The sequence below is a fragment of the Chelon labrosus genome, assembly GCF_963514085.1.
Source record: "Chelon labrosus genome assembly, chromosome: 21".
Lineage (NCBI taxonomy): Eukaryota > Metazoa > Chordata > Actinopteri > Mugiliformes > Mugilidae > Chelon > Chelon labrosus.
In genome coordinates this window covers 21,155,513-21,179,649 of record NC_140354.1, presented here as the reverse complement: position 1 = coordinate 21,179,649, position 24,137 = coordinate 21,155,513, and the positions used below count along the sequence as shown (strand labels likewise).

The window sequence follows — 24,137 nt, the reverse complement described above, 5'->3', positions numbered from 1 at the left end:
ATCCACTAATGTTTAATACGTTTGCCCATTTTTTTTTTTTTGTGAGTGTAATTAACATGAGAAACATAGAAATCTACATGCAGTCTACAGAGCTGACTGCCCTGGAGTGAAAAGACGTCTATAGAGAGTTGATCTATAGTGGGGCACCCTCTGATCTCTGGCACGGGGAGTTGGGGGGGAGAGGTGGTGGAGCTGTTCAGGTCTTACAGGTGAGAGAAAGAACAGCGTTTGTGTGTTTCTTCCTGTAATCCGGACCTGAGGCATGTGAGTGTGCATGTGTTTGGCGTGATAACGAGACTCTATACCGATAAAACTGCAAGTGTACGCTAAATAAAGCATCGTTTTGTGTACACGATTAAGCCCCTAGCTATTTCAAAGGCAAATCTCATGCACTGCAATAAATATATAATATATCTGTGCATTTGTTTTGAGTGTAATTAATACTAAAAGCGTGAAAAATCTACATGCAGTCTACAGAGCTGACTGCCCTGGAGTGAAAAGACGTCTATAGAGAGTTGATCTATAGTAGGGCACCCTAAGATCTCTGGCACGGGGAGTGTTGCATCTGTTCTGGTATGTGAACAGGAGTGTGCGTCTCTTCGTGTCTTTGTGCACCTGAGGCATGTGACTGTGTTTGAGATGATGTGCCGGCTGATTCAGAGGGCGCAGCGGCGAGAAGGACTGGCTGAGAGAAGCGGACCTCAGGTGGCGTGAAGGGAAAAAAAAACAACAACAAAAGAAGTCGGAGCTCTGGGCGGCACGAGGTGGGCCGAGACCGGGCCACGCCGCCTGTGCCCGCGCCCACACTCTGCAACTTACACTTGTGCGGCGTCACCAGCAAGTCCAGGGTCTTCTGGGAGAGGTTGGGCCAGATCGCCATCATCTCCTTCCTCAGCTCCGCGTCCATCTGGTGCTTGTCGATGCCGCCTAGATGTGTTCATAAGCGGCGCGCACGCACGCGTGCAGATACGCGCGCAGATGCGTGGACATTCACGGCCAGGTATGCAGACACAAAATTAACATGTGCACAAAAACGTTTGCTCATATGCACAAAAGCACAGTCATACCCATTCAGGTTGATAGAAAAAAAGGTGTGAGAGACGACATACAAACATGAAAACAAACAGAAAAAGGAATTCATTAGCAAGGTTGTAAGACAACTCATAGCTAAACAAATGATCTACTACCATTGGAAAAGCATAATACGGAAGTAGGAGCATCAGGAAGAGCTGCAGGCTTTTGCTGCTGCACTTTAGGAGAAACAACAGAAAAGACAGAATGTGATAATTGGGACAAAAGAGATAAAAGGGTTTCCAAACCTTCCGTACCCTTGGCGATCTTGATGTCCAGGGCCGTGCGGATCAAGGCCATGAGGGTGGAGTTGAAGTGGACGGTGTTGTCGTCGGCCACGGGCAGATCCATGCGGAGCAGTCTCTGTGAGGAAGCCAATCAGGGTGAGCAGTGAGAACCGGGGGGAAGACAGCGGGGTGCAGGGGAACCTCCAGGTGACGAGGGGGAGCGGTGCTGAGGAAGGGGAGGGGAGTCTGGGGTTGAAGGGGGTGTGCATAGCGTCTGCTGCAAGCGCCGACTCTGCCTGTCTGTTTGTAACAGTTCAAACTAAGCTACAGTGTCAGAATAGGACTTGATTTTCAATGCTGCTGTGATAAAAAGTCAGTTTTGTGATACAAAATAATCTGTGACTGCAAAGGTGCCAGTGATTCTAAACTGGCACCAATTCTTGAGCCTTCAATGACAGAAACAGGAGGACAGGCTGAGCAGCAGCTACTATCATCCAGAGCTCCCCCTAGAGGTTTGGAGGTTCACAGAGAAAACCACAGAGACCAGATGGCAAACCAGTAAAAGAAAACGACTCTTTCATTTATTGGTTTGATCTTCGTCGGCCGTCTTGGTTTTTAACAGAAACTGACAACACGTAGCAAACACACCAGCTCACAGAGTGACGTTCGTGCGGGTTCTGGAGACAAAAGACCCGGCGACAACCCATGCATGCACCGCATCATGCCTCAACCCGCATGCCGACTCAGTGCCTCCATTTTAATTCCCCAAATCCTTCTTGCACGTCCCACCCCCATGCGGCATGCAATGCATACACACTATGCCTCACTGGACAAGCAGCTGTGCAGCTGTACACAGAAAGCATCCTCTGTTGGCGACATTAAAATGAGTTTGTGAGTCCTTCTAACGTGGAGGCAGTAAGAGGATTTGTAGGCGAGGATGGAGCGAGAACCTCAACGGCTAACTTTCTGATGTCTAATGTGTGGAAAATGGGTACAGATTTGGAGGGTTAATAGGTGAGAGAGAGCAGCATTCTGTGGAAAAAAAGAAACGAAAGAAAAAAAAGCTTCTTTTTTTTTTTTTTTCAAATGAACACATAATCTAGGTATTTATGTAGGAAATGTGACGAGAAAAGAACTATTTCTTCTGCCAAAAGGTCAGAATTGAGCTTAGAGAGAAGGAGATGGCAGAGAATATGGGCTAGAGCACAGAAAAAGTGGCTAGAATAGAAAAACTGAAGACAAAAGAATGCATAAAATAATAAAAAGGGCACACCATCAGTTGGCTGTGCCTGTAAAAAAAAAAGAAAAAGAAAAAGCAGTCCTGCCTGAAGACTCTGCTTCTCCTCAGGACAGAGAAGATCGAGAGTTTAACGCTAGATGTTCATTGTTCTGTGGACTGGTTGGGAGGTCAAAGGTAAGGTTTCTCTCACTGGAAATTGCTTTGAGGAAAAGTGGGAGGGGATAGAGAGAGAGAGAGAGAGACGGAGAAAGGGTTCCAGTAATAATTATCAAGGGATCGATTAAGATGTTAAACCATGCGTGGACAAGCACGTTGAGCAGGTGGAGCGCTTTTTTGGATTTCAGGAAGGAGGCTTTTAGTTTGAGGATAAAAAGGATAAGGGAAGAAAGAGGAGATCAGACGATGGAAGGACGGATGTTGGCCGGTGCTGGGGTTAAAGCTAAAGGTATGATTAACTGAGAGAGAGAAAGAAGAAAGCCTGGGTCAAATAGTACATTTAACTTCTCCTAAAGAGGAGCCGTGGAAATTAATATTCTATGCAAGTGTAAATATTATTTTAGTAATATTTGCCCCAGGCTCGCTGGAGAGGGAGGGAGAGCTGGGTAAAGCGATGGTTAGGAATGGATCTCCTGTGCCTACGGGCTGTTTGGCCGTCTGCACCCGTCGAGGCTCACAATTATCCGCCAATAATATTTTTTTTCCAAGCCTTAAAGAAATGTGTTCTATATATTTCTGTTTGTGTACAATTCACCGTGTTGTATTTGACAGACAGGGGGCATGTGCAGGAGTGCTGCTGGTTAGTGGTGGTGGTGGTGGTGGTTATAAGCCATGCAGAAGGCAGGTGGAGTGTGAATGTGTGGGGACGGGAGCAATATGCAGAGATGGGGGGGGGGGGGGGGGGGGGGGCGGGAGGGGCGGGGAGGGGGGCTGGAAACAGAATAGAACTGCATTGACGACAGAACCAAAGGACGAAGAGTAGATTGGACTTGCAGATAGAAAAAAAAAGGCGGGCTCGGAGGGGGGCTTGGAGCTGCTACATGGAGGGTGACGGGGGGGGAAAGGAAGCTGCTTCTGTGCGGCAAGCCGAGGCTCTCGTAGGGAAAACACTTCACCGGCACGAGCCCTTCTGCTCTCTCTACCATGAGGAATAACAGAAAGTATCTGTGTGTGTGTGGGTTGACATGACGTGACTCGTTTGTGTGTGCGTGTCTTGGTGTGACTTGCGTGTGCCGGCCGCATCCACAGGAGGGAACGAATCGGAGGACGTAAGTCCAGCGGACCTTCCAAGCCCTGCTGCACACGCTTGCTTCTGTCTGTGCGTGCTCAGCTGTGTCTGCACGTGTAAAAAAGTTTGTCTAATTCATTAAATATCTTTTATTTGCAAAATAACCTCACTATTGTTTGTGATGTGCGTGGTTTTTGGCGTGTTCGTGTAAGGGTGTCCGTCGTGCGCGGTGCAAACGAGCTGAGAAGGTCCCTCTTCTTCGTCCCCTCCTGTGGATACGCTCCCCCCCACCCTCCCCCGCCACTTAACCCTACAACCCTACTGGCCCTGCTACCCCCACCACCAATCCCACACCACCACACAACGCCACAACACCGACCAGCCCGACCCCCGTTTTCTTTTTTTTTTTTTTTTTCCACGAAAAAGGAACAGAAACAGAACCAAGGAAACACCGACACTAAAGATTACACCACGTGGAGCGCTTAAATCCCTGGCCCCCCCACCGCCCCCACAAAAAGAAACCCCCACGACACCCCTCAGAGGACCCGGGGTGAAGCCTTTCTGACCTTGTAGGCCACCCGTGCTGGACACCTCTTCCCGAGGCCCAGTGGAGGACACATGTGCCTCAGCATGTCATACATTTCCCTGCAACTGATCCTGCCACTGCATCATCGGCAAGTGCCGCCACCCCGTTAACAAGAGCACAAAAAGAAGAGAGGGAGAGAGAGATACAGATTTTTCAGCGAGGGAGGAAGAGGAGGGAGCAAAAAATGAAAAACAAAAAAACAGACGGAGGAGACAATCGATTAGAGTGTAGAGGTGAAAAGAGAGAGAAATCACCAACGTAATAAAACGACAGAAAGACAAGGTCATTGGACCGATCTGGAGACACCAATGCGGTTTTCATTTCGAGCTGCTCTCCAAGGGCCGTGACACACCAAGTCGACAGTCAGCTGTTTGTCGGCGTCATGCAGTCAGTAAGCGCCTGGCTGATTTGGCAACGGGGCCTGTCGGCGAGAGGGATCCTTCTGATTGGCTGTTCGGCTTAGCGAACCAGTGCACGAGAGTAGAAGTTAAAAAGTTCTGCAAAGGCTGTAAAAAAAAAAAAAGTGGACGCCATGACAGCTCGTCAAGAGAGAAGCCAAAGCATGTGGAGCTCCCCCTGGTGGCTGGCTGCGGTGCAGGTCATAAGCCACTGAGCCACAACCCCACTCCATGTTAGTGGATGGGCCAAACTAAAACCTTCGCCCATTGCCACGACAACCGCTCTGTGAAGCTGTCCCGTACGAATGTGAGAGAATGTAAATAAGTACTGTGTGTAATCCAACATTTCTTTGTAACTGGGGGAGGTAGAGCAGAGCGCAGTGCTAATCAAATGCTAACGGACAGAGCCGTGCAGACTCAGACTCCAAACTTGCAAGATGTCGATTTCTACAGTCTCTGGAGTCTCTGCGGAGCATTCAAGGGACCTTTCTGGGGCCAGATACAGACGAAGACGAGGCGACGGCACCGCTGACCTCTGTCGCGAGGGGTTTTCTACGTGTCGGCTTGGTGCGTCCAGGCCTTCGCAGTTTGTCCAAAAGAAATAGAAGGGAGTAAATGACAGAGGGAAGGGAGACAACAAGAGGACGCTTGGGATTGGAATTTAAGAAGTAAATATTCTCTTCCTTGCATTAGAAGGAATAATTCTGTGCGAGCAAAGGTGCGTGAGACATTTGGGCGAGCTTGGCGCAGGCAGCCCTGCTCGGATGAGAGAAGGGGAGGAAGAGGAAGGGCTGTCAATGCAGTTTCTGTCTTTTCCCCCAACCCCCAAAAAACCAAGAACAATGCAACACTACAGTGGGCGACCGTAGCTTTCTACGTTATAGCCATGGCTCCACAGCAAGCAGAAGGATACTCATAAGAAAAAAAAAAGAAAAGAAAATGTGATAAAACGTCTCTATTTTTTTTTGTCCCCCACCCCGCATTTCACTTTTCGCATGCTTCTCTGGGGTGTCTGCATTGTCCCGCACATTCTCTCAGCAGTTCAGAATGCAAGTTGATAATGGTGGAAAAGAAGTTCTAAAGTTGAAATGAAAAAAGGAAAGAAAAAAGAAAAAAAAAAGCGGCATTCACTCCATTCCTGGATGCTGTGGCTAGCAAGTGTGCTTGAGAGAGAGAGAGAGTTTCGTTTGAATGGGAGTCAAACCTTGCAGGCCACCCTATGGGGGCATTTCTTGCCTAAGCCGAGAGGCGGGTCGATTACTCGCAATAAACTGTACATGTCCTTATAATGTATGCGCCCGCTGCAAGAAGAATACAGGGGAGTTAACAAACACACACACAACAACACGCACACACACATCCAGAAAGAAGAGAGAACATTGGGAGGAAGAGCACAAGATTGACAAGAACACCGTGTCTGAAAATACTTTACAATATGTAAAAACTCCTGAATGTGCGAACTCACACACGGACAAATAATGAACGCTTCGCTGCATGGTACGTTCTGTTAAACGGGAGTCCTTAGCGCTGCCAGCCGCTTCGCTTTCTTCTGTCGTTTGACGCCCCGTTCCCCCTCTGCTTCTCAAACCACCCCCCCTCCCTGACTGAGTGTGGATGCACGGTGTAATTTAAGCGACTGCAAATAGGCTAGAAAAAGCACGAGCTTGGTAAACGGCTAAATGCTTAATAGCTGCTTGTGGTGAGCGGATCCCCTCCCTCTTAAATATGTGTTCGACGTCAGGCAAGCGTCTTCCTTCGCTGTCGCTCGCTCCCAGCGCAGCCGTGTCCGTTTGAAGAAGTGGTTGAAGGAATAGTTAGTTACAGGAAAAAGAGTACTTGGACATTTCTGCATTGTGGTGGAAAGCTATAACGCTGCTTTAATCTCTTTCTCTTTAGTTTAAATTCTTGTTTTCCCTGTCTATGTGCAGTCTACAGGACAGCACGAGATCGACACACAGGCACTGGAATGCAGATACCGTGAAACTTAGCTTAGTCTACGGCGGACAGTCGAGGCTGTACGGGGAGGTTTCCGCTTGGAGCGTAGACGTTGCCTCGTTAAGTTTTTGGCAGTATACCGATTCCAGAGGAGGAACACGGGCCGGGAAGAGTCGAAGGGTCACTCGGGAAGGTTTACAGAAACGGGCAGTGGGGCGAGGAGGGGGAGGAGGAGGAGGAGGAGGGAGGGGGTTGTCACGGCGTGAGAGCGATAACCAGATGCCACATGAGGTTATATGCTCGGATCCGATCGGATCAGCCCTCTTGAAGATGTTTCATCGGAACATCACGTGGTTTTACAAATCCGTTGCCTTTTTCGCTTCGTTATTTAAAGATATGCCGCGGAACATTTGGCTTCCCTTTATGGTAGTAGCTGTAATTACACCATCCTAATCCAATGGGGTGCAATTCAGTTTGACACCGGGGCTGTTTGTGGCTCAGCCAATTGGACAAGAGCTAAGCTAACTCAGGACGGCTAAAAGAAATGCATCGTTAATCCATCCATCGCAGATTTAGTGTCTTTGTTTCCGTTTTTTCTCTAGCTGGCTAAGAAAGATGTTGCTTTTCCTTGCTGGACGGTGCAGAAAGACTGCACAGACCTGTACGTTGCATTACTACTCTGGGACAAGTTGGTATTTGTAAAATATTTGGAGTAAGCTACAAAAATAATGGATTCTAGTCTTGGAACTGTGTAAATTTCTATCAACGGCATTCTTTACGAGTTTTTATATGGAGCTTCAGAAACTTTTCATAGCTGCTTCTTCTTAGATTTTCCCACCAGAGGTCCTCCACACTCCTTGGTGCTGCAGCCTTCTTTGTTGCTAAATGCATCGCTGCCAATGCACCAGCGCGTGTGCACGTCCCTAAACTGTTAAATTCACCTGCTGCTGATTCGCTTAATCGGCCTTACACGGACTATTTTTTTGCGAGATGTAACACACGTTCATTTCTACGCCGCAAAACTGTTGAGAAGTTACATCTTCGTTGCCTGCGACTTTCTCTGCGTGAGTACATACGTATTAGTAAATCACAAAAACGTACAAACATCAACGTGGGCTGCCTAACGTGCGCGAGTACAAGGATTGTGCATTGTCTGTGCGTGCACGCCACTCACCAGGCCGCCGGATCATACTCTGCCCATATCCTGACATACTCATCCAGATGGTGAGGTCCCAGTATGGATGAATCTCTAGTCAGGTACTCAAAGTTGTCCATGATGACGGCTACAAACAGATTCAGCATCTACAAACAGGCAAGTAGGAAAGTTAAGCATCTCGTCAATCAAAAAGGGAGTCCATGAAATCTTTAGTTTAATAAACTTGTCAATTTCTTTTCAAAGATGCAGGGCAACTTATGAATAGTGTTCCTGGTTGGAGCTTTGTTTAGATTTAAGACAAAACTAGAGTTTCTATCCAGTTTTTTTCTAACCCTAGGATTTGAACTACCTTGCAGGAAAAAACAAATGTTGCTTGGAAAGGCTTTCTTTTTGCAGAAACACCTTCAGATGCAGATGCAGCTTGTGCTGTTTTACCTGAACTCCATCTCTTGGCGTGCTTCCACATGCATGCAAAATATAATCTGCATTTTGTACTCTTAATACCCTGACTCTGGTTCAATAAGATAAGGACAGTGCGTGAATGACGACGTTGGGATTGTGCTCACCAAGAATGAACAGAAGAAGATGAAGGAGACAAAGTAGAGGTAGGCAACCTGGCTGCCACACTCTGGCTCTGTGTTCCCTGACAGGGGGTCGCATTCCTTACCCCCCAGACACGCCAGCATGATCTCGTGCCACGCCTCTCCCGTTGCGCTCCTGCAAAAATGCACAAGACGCTTGTTCGATTTGTCAAGAACCTGACCGAAGTTTCCAAAATCTAAGGCCTGCACTGATATAAGCACCTAAAGAGAAGCATCAGAGCCTGTATGAAGGTCCTGAAGTTGTTGTGTTGGTTGATGGCACTCTCTCCGTCTTCTTCGATTGCAATGTTCCCAAACAGCTGCAAAACACACAACACATTTTGTCTTTTAGTCTTTATTTGCAAAATCCTCAGTGAAACTTTACAACACACATGCTGTTGTGCCCTAATCCTCCTCCCATCATGCGCCAAATCCTCCCGATCATCATTATCGTCACCCTCATTCTCCTTGTCTGCCGTGTCCTCCTCGTCATAATTACACTATAAAATATGGTTAATGGATCCCAAAAGCACTGTAGCAGCTTTTAGGCGGAGGCTCTCACCCACCTGCATCCCGATGATGGCGTAGATGAAAAACAGCATGGCAATGAGGAGGCAGACATAAGGCAGCGCCTGAGGAGAAGCACATTAATCGTAAGTCGGCTTGAGAGAGGGCGCGGCGAGGGACGGAAAAGGCTGCGCGTACAGTATGTCAGGTCTACGTGTGCAAGCGAATAAGATGCGACATGATCGGAAGTAAACCTTGAAGGATTGAACGAAGGTCCACAGCAAGATGCGGATGGTTTCTCCCTGCCTCAGCAGCTTGATGAGACGAGCCGCCCTGAACAGCCTCAGGAAGCTCAGGTTGATGAAGTTATTCTACAGTGGAGCCACAGCATAAGTGAAGAAAGGGGGGAAAGGAAACAAGAGAGGAGGTTGAGAGAGGGGGGGAGAAGGAGGATTTGGGGTTGGAATAAAAGGAAAGATCAGTTAGTTGTACTAACAAGTGTGCAAAGAAATAAAAAAAATAAGAAGAAGAATATAAAAAAAAGAGAAGGAAACAGTCAAACTCAAATGAACAGAGAATCAAACTCAATACAAATGAAAGAATCAGGAGCCAAACAAACAAGTCAAAAGCAAACTCAAACCAGCAAGACTCCGACAAGCTTTTCATTTCCACTAAGGTCCAACATAAACCAAACAATACAACACAAGGGAAAGGAAATCATCCAAATCTAGCTCGTTTCATCCAACTGGGGTATACAGTATCATTAGTAACTGTGGTAGGGGTGGTGAGTAGTTAAGAGTGCAGGGGGAGTCAGGGCATTTTCTTGGAAAGACAACCAAATGCACTAATTCTCTCAAGGCAAAATATGCATTTTTTAATTTATTATTTTTTTTTTTCAAATGAAGCGAGCCCACAGCATGCAGATGTGAACTGGTGCAAGGCAAAGCAGCAAGTCCAATGGCAGCACGTGCACCGTCCAATAGGACCGACTGCCAGAGTCACGTGACATACTGTAGTGATGTCACAGTCAAATCGGAACAGAGGGTGGTTCAAGGACAAAGAAAGGTCACTGGATATTAGGGTCCTAAGGTTCCTTTATCTGCAGTCTAACCCTCCTGAATAAACATCTTTGTGTCAACTGAAAGTGATTGGTTAATTTTGATTTGAAAAAAAATATATGTTATAAATGTATGCAATCTTACAGTATGTATTCTAATACAGAGTTCTTCAGCTGTTTCGCACAGCAAAGAACCAAACACTTCAGTTTGAGGCTTTGCTCAAAAGGAAGTGGCGGCAGCACATGCAGGTTCCATGTTTTTGCATGTGTTACATAGCTCTGTGTGTGTATGTGTGTGTGTTTGTGTTGTAAATATAAAGGTCTCCTGCCATAGACATGCAACGGGCAGCATGCATCACTTGCTCTCTGCGCCACGGGCAAAGCTTCGGCTGCTACTGGAAACACTCTCCCAGTCACTGTCATGTATATATATATTGCATGTGTGCGTACAATGATCGGCTAATCTAGTTCATGGAGATGCCTTTAACCGTAAGTATACGCCCGCGCACAGTGACCGGCAGAGAGGCTGAAGGTAAGTATGTGACAAATCTCGAGCTCAGTCAGAGTTGAGGGCTTCGGGGACGATGGGAGTCAAGGCAAGGCATGCACATTTCACAGCCGCGAGACACCGGCTGGCGGGATGCAGCAAAGAAGTGGATGCAGTTAAAACAAGATCTCCAAAAAAATTACAAACCATCTACATGTGGATGTTGCAGACATATGGTTTATAGCAGCAAAATTTTTGGATTTTTGGTTGGTTCGAAGAACAACCACACAGATTGACCAAGCCAGTTGTCATGGGTGGACACAGAGGAGTCATAGTGCATTTTGATTGGAAGGAATCACAGCAAGAAGTAGAAGGAGGAGGAGAAGTAGTAGTAGTAGTAGTAGTAGTAGTTGTTGGGGGGAGAAGGGGATGTGGCGAAGTAGATTACGGTGGGTCGCCGTAAAGTTTGTGGACGATTTAAAGAAAGCATGTAAAAAGATAAAAAACAAGAAAGAAATCAACGGTCATTACAGAGATACGTTAGCACAGCAGCAGGTTTCGGTCAACGTGGCGCCGACACCAAGAGTCAAGACGGCTTGAGACTGCTATTACACAAAGAAGAACTAGAATTTCACCGGTGAATAAAATCACTTTAAGCCTTTAGAGGTATTCAATCACCGCTTACTCACACAGAACATGTAGGTCGCAGGGTTAAGTAAATGGAATACTGCTCTTGAGTCTTGGTCTGGCGCAGATTTGACTTTGTCATTCTTGAGCACGACCTTTTGAATTGCTTTGAATCAAAGCTATCCAGGAGGTCAGTGCATCTCTTGAATACAGTTCACCGTTCTCACCAGGTCGACACGTAAGTGTTCATGAGATCAGGCAAACGAGAGGCGACTTTTGAGGAGTGTTCAGACGGACGAAGTCAGTACACCAATTGTTAAATTTAATCTCTAGCAAGTTAATGAGGGTGAAGTTAGACACGTTTTCCTCTCATCTTTGTACATTCAGTTCTTTGTCTCAGTTTGCACCAACAGGAAATCATATCTAATCTTTGTTCGCAGCTGCAAACGGCATTACGTCCCGTCTGAACACAACTTATACAATCATCTCATTGCAAAACGAATGTTTCAATGTCCAGTCATAGACAACACAACACAACACAACGTGTGCACTCACACAAACAGACCAGGGTGTAGCAACTATTTCATGTCGTCATTTGTTACCTATCCGCGCGTTTCATTTTTGCTCTAAAACAACCTCAGAGAAACTCGGGAAAGAACATTTGGAAGTAGCTCTCAGAGCTTACAAACTAATTTTTGGATTTCCCTTCCCTTTAGTGCGTTAGGGTTAGGGTTTATCTGTTCGCTGCATCATTATTTAATGTTTTTTTGGTCGTTCAGTTTGCATTTCCTGTTTTATTTTGAAAACGTGACCTTTTAGTTAGTTGTACTCTCACCTGTTCACCTGTTTCTTGTTACTCCACCAGCCCTTGTGTATATATAGCCCTATCTTTACCCATGTAGGGTTCTCTCGGATGCTGCCCGCTACGTTCCCTTTCCAGTGGATTCCTAGCGTGGTTTCTTATTCTCTACTTTCTTAGTTTTGGGATTATCTGCTGGATCTGTTTTTCATCAAACTACATGGTATAACAGTTACTGTAGATACTGTAGCTTCTTGTGCAGTTGGAGAAAACACTGCTCTTAAACTGCCTGGAAAGCCTTGCTTGAACGAAAGTCTTTTCTCTGTGAAGGTTCTCAGTCCTCCAGGTCATAGTACGTCTAAAAAAACAAGCTGAAAACAAGACAAGGGCAACTGGAGACGGGTTCACTTCACTTCACGATGCTGAGCGGATACTCAACAAACTAGCAACACACATACTGTACCTGAGGACATTTCTGGAGGGGGTTTTTCAAATTAGCAGAAAAGGCGTAGATTTCGCCACAAAGCTAAGGAACGGCAGTTTCAGATTTGTTTCTTTACAAATACGGCGTAACGAATCACACAAAACAAAAGAGCTGACGTGGAGCAAAAAAGGACGCCGTACAGCTGGACATCCAGGAGAAGGGTTTCTGGATGACAATGGGTCATTTTAGAGTACTAGGGAAAGAAAACGGGATCAAAACAGTTTCCTCCAACTACAGAACCAGGCCCAAGTCATGCAAGTTTCTGATTGGCGACGCCCACAGGTACTCGTATTGTAAACCCAACTTCCCACCAGTCATTTAGAACTGAGGAAGATACTTGGATGAAACATCTTCAAGAAGCCCAGTTGCCCTTGTTTCAGCTTGATTTTTTTGGATCACGGTCTCTTTGAGTCTTATATCACCATGTTTACATAGTTCTTGTCTAGCAGTTAGTTTTCTCTATAACTGGGCTATTTTGGAGCTAAAATTAAACGTTTCAGACAAAAGGTGAAAAGAAAGAAATCTACTCTAGAAGACTAAAACTATCAAATTGAACTAAATGTTAAATTTGCAAATAACACGGCAACTTATATAGCCTCTTTAACTCGTGATGGGTTTCACTTGGTGCACTTCGTGCCAATAATGTAACTCTGGATGCAAAAATTAATTCGCCTCAAGCCATGGAGCTTGAAGAATGGCTTTTCTTTTATATTCTCATAATAACAATCGGGACAGATTTATTGGCCGTGTATATACTGTAGGCAAACATACAAGGAATAATTTCTTCTCTGCATTTAACCCAGGTATTTGTACACACACAGAGTAGTGAGTACATTTGTGACCACCTCAGCCATGGACATGGGGGGGATCCACTATTCCACACCTGCCCTCTACCCCTGAGTATTTTCAATGGACCTTCAAGACTTCAGTCTGACGCAGCTGCATAGGCTCTGCTGACCACCTGAGCTGCAACCTGATTATATGACTATTAAACTGCTTGGAGAAGCTGTGAACTGGTTCACTACAGAGCATTAGCTTTTTTTTTTTTTGCCTTACAGTCTGTGGCTCAGCGCTGGCAGGCTGGAGCCTGGTCCCTCTTTATCCCACCAAGTGGAACATTTATATAAGACTTTCAAGAGATGTTCATGCATGACTGAGCAATGCTAGACCCAACGGTGGCCTCATGCTTTCCCTCTAATGTGTGTTTTTCAGTCAGCGTGGCAGACGTGATGGTCCACAGACACACGCTGAAGCTCACCAGACAAACATTTCACTCATACTCGTTCGACAGATGCACACTCGACAAACACTGCTAGTTGAAATGTGTTTTCAGCTTCGACCTCTCCGTGCAGATCACTGTACACACAGATGCCTCAAATCCGGCTACTTACCCCAAGCTCGGTGACCAGGATGTCAGTAATGCTGCCCAGAACTGTCACACAGTCAAAAATGTTCCAGGCATCTTTGAAATAATTCTGTGATCGAGAGACAAAGAAAGAAACAGAAGAGACAAAGGGGGAGGAAAAATTACAAGAGAGGATGAAGTGGAAAAGGAGCAATGTGAGGTGACATGTGGCGAATGTGACACAGTAAAATGAAGGAGGACATGGATGTGGCAGGGGAGCAGACAAAGAGCGGGGAAGGAAATGAACACGAGGCAGAGAAACGGGGCGATGCGGGGAGATGTGGCATCGATAGGCCACGTTGAAATATGGCAGAAAGGGACGGGGCAAGATTAAAATGAGAAAGAGGCGAAAGCAGATTCAGAATCAGAGGTAAAGAATGAGAAAGGCAGAGAGAATGTGCGTCAGACGGAAAGAGAGAAAAGAAGAATGTAGGAGGAAAAAAAAAAAAGAGACATGTCAGCGTCCGCCAGGCAAAGGGAAGAAATTAGATGAGACAAATGGCAGTGATGGCATGTTGGATGGATGCCACCAGACAGGCTAGGGACAAATTGTACCGCATCAGAAGACTACAGCGGCCGTCAAACATCACATGCTGCCGCTACTGTACAGCACAAACCAAACCAACTCAGTCACAGCGAATTACTCCCAAAAAGTTCATCTCGTTACCTCCAAATATCTATATTTTATACTTAATTTTAAAAGTAGAGCATATTGCCTGTAGTCAAACTGTGCATTAGAAAGGTGGAGGGACGTGGGGAGTGCAAGGGAGGCGGACATCTCAGAGGGTCGCTGTTATTTGCGTTTATGACGTGCGTGCCGGTCGGACTAGTTTGTTCGAGTGATAATCCTATCCCGCTTAATTGCCGCCCCCCCACCCTCTCGGTAAGCTTCACTTTTTGCCGCCCAAATGTCACTCACTGTCAATCCAACCTCTAATTACTTCATTACCTTTATCTCCTCAGAGGATTCCTCCTTAAAATATCTCTTCTATCCATTTTGTTTCCTTTTCTTCTGCTGGATATTTCACTTTCATACTTGATTTTACCCAAAAAACTCTATCCTTAGGTTTGCTAACCGACGCGTCCATTGAGGTGGACACTATAAATGTGTGCTTAAACTGAAAACAAAGAAAACATAGCATCAAATTTGGCTGTACAGTCCACGCTACGGTTGATTATGATAAACTGAGTGCAGATCTGCAAACAAATGCTAAAAAATGCGACGTAAAAGAAAAGCAAAACCGGTTGCCTTGGCTACTTTTTTGTAGCTATTGCAACTTTTAGCCATGTATCATTGTCTCAAGAGACAAAAGCAAAGAAATGCATTGACTTTAATGCACAAAGCAACTGCAATAACTGGTGCCATACATATTGTATGGAAGAGACTTCTTCTCCAGGCGTTGAAACAGTCGATCAGTCGTGTCAGTTGCGCGTTAAATAGAGTCTGTGTTTCCACCTCCCATTTAGCACATTGACTAATTTTATAATTATAACATTTTTCAGTGTCTTGCTCCACTTTCTGTTGTGCAGAGTGAAGTAAATCTACAAAGACCTGTAGGTGTCATTGTCATCATTTGTTGTTGCAAAAACGGTTTTCTTTTGTCTTGAATAAAATATTTCTGGAGGGTTTTCTTGTCACATTCGTTTGAGTGAACCCCGTTCTTTGGCTCTTGATTTGATTTATACCTAATAATCTAACACACATCTGATAATACTAATCACTGACTACAAAACCACACGGGCCCACACGCACACACACGTATGCACTCACCAGCACTCCGAAGGCGATGATCTTGAGTACACACTCCATGGAGAAGAGGGACGTAAACACAATGTTCAGGTTGCCTAACACGGCTTCATAGGTATCAGACGCTCCGTCATACTATAAGCACACGCAGGCAGCACACACATTCGCACCAGCAAACCCACGAGTGCAAGAGAATGGATTGCCGCAAACACAGATAAATGCGCATCCGTGTAAACACACACACGGGGACAGACGCACACACCGCCAGGGGCAGAAAGGAGGGCGAGAGTGAACAGCAATACATACAACACGCAACAAAATCTCGTTATACACTTGTGTTCTGCAAATGACAATAAAGACTATTCTGTTCTGGTCTAATATCTGTTTGTTGTTTATGGCATTGTGTGCGTCTCTGTACTTTACCTTCATCATCAGCACAACAGTGTTGAGCGCGATCATCGCCATGATCGTATACTCAAACGGCGGCGACACCACAAACTCCCACATTCGATACTGAAAGCTCAGCTTGTTCTGAGGCATGTGGCGCGTCAGAGGCCTGGCGTTAATGGCAAAGTCTATACAAGCTCTCTGCCGGAAAAACAGAAGAAACATCGGGGTTTCATTCACACCCTGCCTTCCCGTTAACCACCCCGGCGCTTTTATTCCTGAACCCCGTCGCCTCTCACCTCGTTCTTTTCTAAACTATACTCTTCCATCATCTTGTCCCCTTGTTCCTGGAAGGTGATGATGATGAGAGCCACGAAAATGTTGACGAAGAAGAAGGGGAAGACCACGAAGTACACCACGTAAAAGATGGACATCTCCATCCGGTATCCCGGGCTCGGGCCCTGGTTCTCATAAGTCGCATCCACTGAATGTTTCAGCACCCTGCGGCGGGAGAGGCAACGGTCAGAGGTCGTCGAAAGGCACATGTGTCGCAAGTTGGCGCTGCATGTTCTCGTATACTCACTGCGGCCACCCCTCTCCAGTTGAAACAGTGAAGAGGGTGAGTAGGGCCCAAGCCACGTTGTCGTAGTGGAAATCGTACTTCTTCCACTCCCGCTTCTGCGCCTTCACTTCGTTATCACGTTCATACACCAGGTATTCGCCTCTGAAATATACAAATATCGCATAATTGGCATAGTGAGTAAAGAGCAACATGTAAAGCAATCTTATATAACATCTTCAGGATTCCTGACCTGCAATCGCGCTCGAACTCTTTGGATTCATCAGTGCAGTAGAAGAAACGTCCCTTGAACAGCTGCACGGCCACCACGGCGAAGATGAACATGAAGAGCAAGTAGACGATCAGGATGTTGAGCACATTCTTCAGAGAGTTCACCACGCAGTCGAACACAGCCTGAGGACGAAGAATGAGAAGGGAAACGACAGAAGGATGGAGGTCGGTTAAATTTGTTTGTGCAATTTGGTCTTGAATTGGTGGAGTTTCTGGTCAAGGTTACTTTCGACGAGAATTGATGTAAAAAAAAACACAACAATAGCTTGGCTTCGCTTGGTTTTTGCAAAATAAAAGTCAATTCCACTTTAAAACTTTTAGTGAGTAAACATACCTTGAGTTTGGGAAGACGTTTAATGGTCTTCAGAGGTCGTAACACTCTCAGTACCCTCAGAGACTTGATGGTGCTGATGTCTTTTCCCTTACTGCTCCCTCTACATTTGTGCACACACACACACCGGAACAGCCACGCACACACACACAAGCGCACAACAAACAAAAAGAGTCAGCAGGTTCAAGGGCGCAAAACGCAGCCGCGATCCTCTCGATTCCCAAAATGGCAGTGGGCGGCCATTTCTTGCATTTGCGTCCGAGTTAACTCAAAAAGAGTAACTGCGTCTGGGTTAAGTACGGTACACAGCAACACATGCAGCACTGCTATCATGTTACGCTTTAGCCTCGCCGTCTACTCGTGAGGTTAGCATCAGAGCTACATGCTAGAGTTAGGTGCTACTTTCCAGCTACTGTACATGCTATGGGAACAACCGATATCATTCCTGTCTGAATGCTATCTAGTGTCACTTGTTAAATACTTTGCAATGTATTTCAATGCTTTACGAAGGCGGCTAAAGCCTCGGCTTGCACATGCCCAGCTAGTGGTGAAACGTATTCATGCTGCATTGAAACCTTGCTTTCCATGCTGCAGTATTACTTCTTTTAAAGCAGCAGTTTGGAGTGATGAGAGAACTGTATTCTGCACAGAGGCATTTACAGAGAGAGTTTAGTCGTGGTCTCGGCGAGAGATCAATGTTTCCTGCTCGACGGAAGCTAATCACACCAAACTCTTTGAACTTCAAACGTTGAGTCACAGTTTGGTAGTGACGCCGTCTTTAAAAGCACTAAAAACAGTCAAACTCTCTCTTGATGACTCAACCAGTTCATTCCTACAAGCTCTGAACTACAACTAGCTGGATTTACGGCATTGTTCGAACAGCATGGAATCTTGTCTCGTAGGGCTTTTGGGCAAAGATATTTGAGTGAGCATTTCTCTATGAAATGCCGAGACAAACTAGCTTTATCGGAGCATGAGTGCATCTGAATTTCATTACGGGGCGCTTCAGCAGATTCAGAGAAAGAAATTGCACGCAATCGGATAGTCCTACAACCAATCAGAGCCGTTTCAGATGACATTTATGACTCAGTCACTGTTAATCCATCACCAAACTATTTATTTGGCCCGCCAGATCTTTAGTGGAATCAATCTGCAAACTTCCAGAAAAAATTTGGGTACGTTCGCCTGGCTTCCGGGCTAGAGCCGAACGTCTTTAGTCTTAGAACTTCAACATTTTAGCTTTCAGGGTGCACGTGTGACGGAAAAGGTTACTTTTTTTGTTTAAAACTCACAAAGTTAATAAACTCTATATCCACTTAGCACAAGTAGATGCATAACTAGAGTATAAAGAAACAATAAACTGGCTCACTAACTTCTCACTGTCATCAAAAACTATCCGATTGTTCTAATGCCCTGAATTTTGTCCCCACACATTAAGGATCAGGATGAAGTTCAAAGGTCGCTGAAAGTGGTCCTTAGGGGCTGTGTGTACAGCTGCCTGCGTCTTACAGCTGCTAGACCAGATGGTAGACTGATGGTGGTTGTACACGTGTATGGTTATGTGTGTGAAGCACTTTATTTTAAATGTGTCCTTGTGCGTTTAGTCACATTTTCACCAGTCTGATCATATATTTTTTTTTCTTTTTGTGGTTAACCTGCAGTTAGCCTCAAAACGTCACCTTCGCATCCGCATGACTCAGCTGATGAACTGATGCAGGTTAAAATGAGGATCGTTTGTGTTTGAGCTGTTCCATGGTGAACAATGGAAAGAAGAGGGAAAAGACAGACAAAGTACAAATTCCAGCTGCGATGAGGCATGGATGAAAAGGAGAGGACGTGTGATTCAGAAGACACCGAGAGTGCAGGGGGGGAGGAAATGAGGAGGAAAAAGAGAGAGAACTTTACCCGCCGCCGCCGCTGTTGGTCCGAACGGAGAGATGAATAAGGGGTGAGAGACAGCGAGACAAGGGCATAGGAGAGACAAGAAGACAAAAAAAAGGGTGGGAGTAGGAAACAGGATGGGACACAGAGAAAGGAGGGATTTCGAAGGAAAACATCCACATGAGAGACGGAGAGAGAAAAAGAGAACACAAGGCCTGCTTTTATGTTAGATCAACCCTCCCACCTGCAGACTACTGTCACCAAATTAAACTAACACATGCACCTGTGTAATACGCATCCACAAACTACGCCACATCACACTGGTGATGGGTCTGGAGGCCAGATGTTGTGATTTCACCTTTAAAATCTATAAATTAGCTCATGCTAAGGTAAAATCTCACGAGTAATGAGTAAATTCTTAAATATTTGTTGGCGAGGACAGCTAGAAAGACCAACATGCCTGCATTAAAACTCATCTTAATCGAGAGAATAAACATTGCCTGGTGAGAAACCTCTCTCAGAGCTGCTACCCAAACTTGATTAGTCGACATCTTTGCCGCGGAGGCCTGTCTTGGCATGCATCTGAGTCCGACTGCAGAAATATGCAGGACGGCGGCAGAAGCGGTCCAAGGCACAGCAGCCCTCAGACCAGACTAATTGGATTAAAGGAGCGATAAACATCTCCAACGAGACTGCTGATCCTTTCTGGAGTGCCGTGTGATTTCCACCGAATTGAATTAAGGCACTATCTGGACGTGTATGAGTACGACTGGTTCAGATCTCCCGATCAGCCATTAGTGTCGCTAACCCCCGACTGTGTAAATCAGACTTTATCGGTTAAATAGTTAAACATTCCAGGGCTGTATGACTGTATACACCTTTCATACGAATTTTAAAATCTGATCCACATGTAACGCAAGAAGGTTAGGGGACACAGAGATAAGGACGGATGTACACAGATATATAGACATACAGAAACACACTTGATAGAACAACTGATAGAACAAGGAAGAGTTTAAGTGAAACACACACACATATAAAGATGATTCAGAAAGAACGACTGGGGTAAAAGCCAGTCTTGTTGATGGTGCACCACCACTAGAACCCTGGAGTACCCGCCGTGTTCTGTGATTTCTTTATCCACTGGCTTCAAATCAGCAAAGATCTAGAGAAGTATAAAGATGGAGCAGGTGTTTGTGTGCACGGACAACACCCAAAACCAGATGTGAGTTGAGCTTTTTTAAACGACTAAAAGGTCCTTAACCCAGGGTCCTAAATTTGTGGGATATTCTGTGGCCGGAGGGATGAGGACGAACTCAGATTTTGGGTGTTGCAGCAAATTATGAAGGAATCTGCCTGTGAAGGTTTTCAGTCACCCAGGCCATGGCATATCCTAAAGAACGAGCCAGAGCAAGGGCAACTGGACTTCTTGGGTTTCTTGAAAATTTTTCATCCAAGTAGCTTCTTCACTTCTAAAACACTGACACCTTTCATATTTTATGCAATCCATTACGCAGAACGCATTCACTTACTTACGTCACTTAGCCATTTCTATATTACTGTCCGTGGATTAAAGACCTTATGGGTGCAAACCATCTGCGTCAGAGTTTCATTTCATTTCACTTCAAATTAAATTTGATTAATACACATTTAGGAAATCAGTGACTGCATTTCTATTTACTCAAATGAAATCCAAGACAACAGAGTGAAAATAAATCCTCGTAGTTAATAGCGGTGACAGTCTGTCCAAAAACGATTGACATCCAACCGTATAACGAGTTTGCATAATGTAGCGGCGTCGTCCTGGGAATTGAAATGAATGGAGCAACCGCCATCCTAGGCTTCAATAACCCGACTCGAGAGGAGGCTTGGTGCCATACAGCAACAGCGGCACACTGAGGAAGCACGCGGGCCTCACTGCGCCAAACACAACTACGATCATCCACCGAAACCAGATCCTGCATGATCAAAGCATTGCCATGTAATAAAGCGTCGTGTGAAACAATAAAAGCTCGTGTCTAGACTCCAACTATTTGATGCAAATGGCTGAATCTTGGGGCCTAAAGGAAAGTTTGATGACTTCAGAGAACTGGAAAACAACAAAATGACAAACAATAACAACATAAGACTTAAAATATCACAGACTGAAAGCATATCTCTTAACTCACTGATTAATACGCTTATTCAGAGTAAATGCCAAAGGATACTGATTAGAGCTGAAGTTTTGCTAAGCTCCATTAAACACTATGGCAGATTTGCTTGCAGGTAAACTGCCAAAGTTAACGTAATTGCACAGTGAAATTTGCAGGGTCAACATTATAATGTGAATCCCATTTCTAGTTATTTAAACACTATAAAAAATGCTCATTGTGCCAGCAGTAATTCGTACTTTCCGTATGTGCATGCTTCTTAAATATGCAACACGTCAAGTAACAAATACTAAAAGTCTGAGGGTGTACTTCAGTCCAGCCCCAGCCAAGTTTGTGAAACAGTCATAAAATGTAATTTATGTCACTTTTCAGCCCAAGAGCACAACTTTGAAAATGTTGGATTGTACCTTTCATGCCAGCAACACCTTTTTGAAAGAGTGTATTTTAACCCAAACCATGATCATGAACCCTTACTTTGTAGCGACTGAATGCAAGACATAACTGTGACACAAAATAAAAAAAAAAAACTTGGTTTAAATTCATGTCCATGTACACAAATGAAGACATTTTTGACTATTTCACAAACTGACATTAAGCAATTTTGCATTGCTATATCCTGAAAATATGTACAGCCTATCAAAATATACGCAAAAGTCACTGTTAACCCTAACCATAACCCTTTTACCCCTGACAGTCTCCCTAACCATGCAAAAGCAAAATCCATGCTTTGTACCCATTATAGGACTCGTAACCTAAAATCAAACGTGTGCAAATATAACATTTTTATGTCCAGAGTCATGCACATCAAGTAGAGTTATAGTACCTGCTTTGTCGTGGCCAGGCTTTGCATGGGACCATTTGCTTTAGAACGCCCTAGGCACTAAAGGGTTACAGGTGCAAAGGGTGGTCCTCACCTCTCACACAGGGAAAAGGAGGTGGGTAGGGAAAGGAAGCCGGGATACTATTTTATAACATGTAGGGGTGTAAGCGGTTGGCGGAGGGATTAGAAATGGAAGGGCTGCAGGGTCAAAGGTGGATGGCCAAATGTAGAGGACTGGCCGTTTTTTTTTTGTTTGTTTTTTTACTGTGAGCACCAGTAAGAAATAGTATAATGCGAGGGCAGTTGAGGAGTCAGAGAGAGAATAAAAGAAGAGAGAGAGGAGGGGAGAGAGAGAAAGGAGAGGCCGGAAAAGGAGCAATGGGTGAGTCGAGATGAACAGGGAAGGCTGTACTCCAAGGCACCAGTGAGGCAGTAGACAGCCAGAAGAGGAGGAGAAGAAGCAAGGAGACAGGAGAGGAGAGGAAAAGGGGGAGGCAGGAGGGAGACTTACGTGAAGGCGAAGGCCACCAGAGCACCACTAACCACTATAAAGTCAAGGATGTTCCACAAGTCCCGGAAATAAGAGCCTTGGTGCAAGACCAACCCCAGGTCCACCATCTAGAAGAGGGGTAGAAAACACGGAGTGATTTTCGAGGCAGACAATTTGGCCTTGGTGTGCAAAACACGAGGTGCTGCAGTGGTTAATCCGCATTTGGGGCCGGAGATCTCGACAGTTCTGGAGGAAAATTCTCGCCTTACCTTGACCAGCATCTCAAATGTGAAAACTCCCGTGAAGACATAGTCGAAATAGCGTAGGACCTGACCAGAGACAAAGACAGAGTGATGTGACCCCGCGTGCATGACAGTTTGTCCAAAATCAGACGGTGACGAAAATGACATGTTTGTTTGAATCTGAGTAAAACAACCAGCATATTAAATAAAAACAACATTCAGAGATATTCTGCACTCACACATCGTGTTTCAGGCACAAAAATGCACTGGTGCGTGGATGCATGTCATCTTTCTTACATTGTTTCGAGGGGATTCAGGCCAGACGGGGTCCTCAGCAGCCAGGGCAATGCTGCTCATGGCAATGACCAGCAGGATGCACATCTCAAAATAACCCAGGGTGCAGATGTAGTGACACGCACGGCGAAACCTAGGGACAGACATTTGTTTTTCTCTTGGTGCTATGCGTAGCATTAGATCTCATTTGTAAGTGTAATCAGGGCTGTATTAGAGGCTAAACACACTTCTCAAAATAAGCCCTACCTTTTGCACGTTAATGTGCTAAAGCTAGAATTCTTCTCTCTCCCAATCTTACATCAAACTTGCATTTTTTCCATATGCTTCCATACTTCAGCATCGATGCATCTCATCTCTGTAGCGATAGGGTTTGATGTAAGATTGTTTTGTTAAATAATTAATTTAGCCACATTACAACAGTTGAGCTACTCGCTTATTTAACATCTGCAGGCCAGAATGCAAAGGCCCCGACAAACCAAACCAACATCAACGATCTACTGGCAACGTCGCCTCGCGTTGCCTGTGTCTGGGTAAAAACGTTGCACTTAAACACACCACAAAGACCGCACACTTCAGTTTCTCTTCTTGTGCTCTGGTTGGCTAAGCTGAAGAGCCAGCCAGAATGATCGCTGTACAGATTCAACATGCCGAATCAGCCGAAAAGCTGCCGACGGGGGTCCTGCTATCAGTGGCCGGACGCTCGGCTTGATGCATTTCCTTGCATGCTCTGAGTCCATCTGCATGTGTTAGCCCTGTGGTTGACTATTAAGTCACGTCATCTCTTTTATGTCCAGGGTTTAGTTCTGAATTTAAAGACAATCACTAAACAAATTCAATCCTGAATGCACCAATCTGTTTTTATTGTGTGCGCCAATGTATGTATATGTATATGTTCATGTTGTTTAGGTCAGTGTGTACACGTAGCACTCACGGGTTGGTGGTGGACAAGATGAACATGGAGGTATATGGAGGCATTGGCCTTGGTCCTCCTTCGCCTGCCTTCTCGTCGTCATCATCATCCTTGTCCTCCTTTGCAGGCAGAGGCTCCGTGTTGGCATTTTTATTAACTGGAACGCAAGGAGAGAGGAAACAGAAGGAGGGTGATCGCGTGAAAACGAAAGCTTTGTTGTTTAAGCCGATAGTTTAAAAAGAGACGCGCT

General features: G+C 45.3%; 1 protein-coding gene across 1 annotated transcript in view; it reads right to left on the bottom strand.

Moving 5' to 3' along the window:
* cacna1aa (calcium channel, voltage-dependent, P/Q type, alpha 1A subunit, a) overlaps positions 1-24,137 on the bottom strand; it is a gene marked incomplete at both ends in the record, with an annotated part of 79,107 nt that overhangs the window by 12,270 nt on the left and 42,700 nt on the right. The window contains 20 exons of the mRNA XM_084570812.1: positions 820-927; positions 1,320-1,434; positions 5,952-6,048; positions 7,857-7,984; positions 8,405-8,555; positions 8,642-8,739; positions 8,986-9,051; positions 9,181-9,297; positions 13,772-13,855; positions 15,557-15,667; positions 15,956-16,120; positions 16,219-16,420; positions 16,503-16,643; positions 16,732-16,892; positions 17,104-17,203; positions 19,006-19,017; positions 22,463-22,569; positions 22,711-22,770; positions 22,981-23,110; positions 23,909-24,044. Of these exons, the coding sequence (XP_084426938.1) occupies positions 820-927; positions 1,320-1,434; positions 5,952-6,048; positions 7,857-7,984; positions 8,405-8,555; positions 8,642-8,739; positions 8,986-9,051; positions 9,181-9,297; positions 13,772-13,855; positions 15,557-15,667; positions 15,956-16,120; positions 16,219-16,420; positions 16,503-16,643; positions 16,732-16,892; positions 17,104-17,203; positions 19,006-19,017; positions 22,463-22,569; positions 22,711-22,770; positions 22,981-23,110; positions 23,909-24,044 (2,289 nt within the window). The remainder of the gene's footprint in view (positions 1-819; positions 928-1,319; positions 1,435-5,951; positions 6,049-7,856; positions 7,985-8,404; positions 8,556-8,641; positions 8,740-8,985; positions 9,052-9,180; positions 9,298-13,771; positions 13,856-15,556; positions 15,668-15,955; positions 16,121-16,218; positions 16,421-16,502; positions 16,644-16,731; positions 16,893-17,103; positions 17,204-19,005; positions 19,018-22,462; positions 22,570-22,710; positions 22,771-22,980; positions 23,111-23,908; positions 24,045-24,137) is intronic.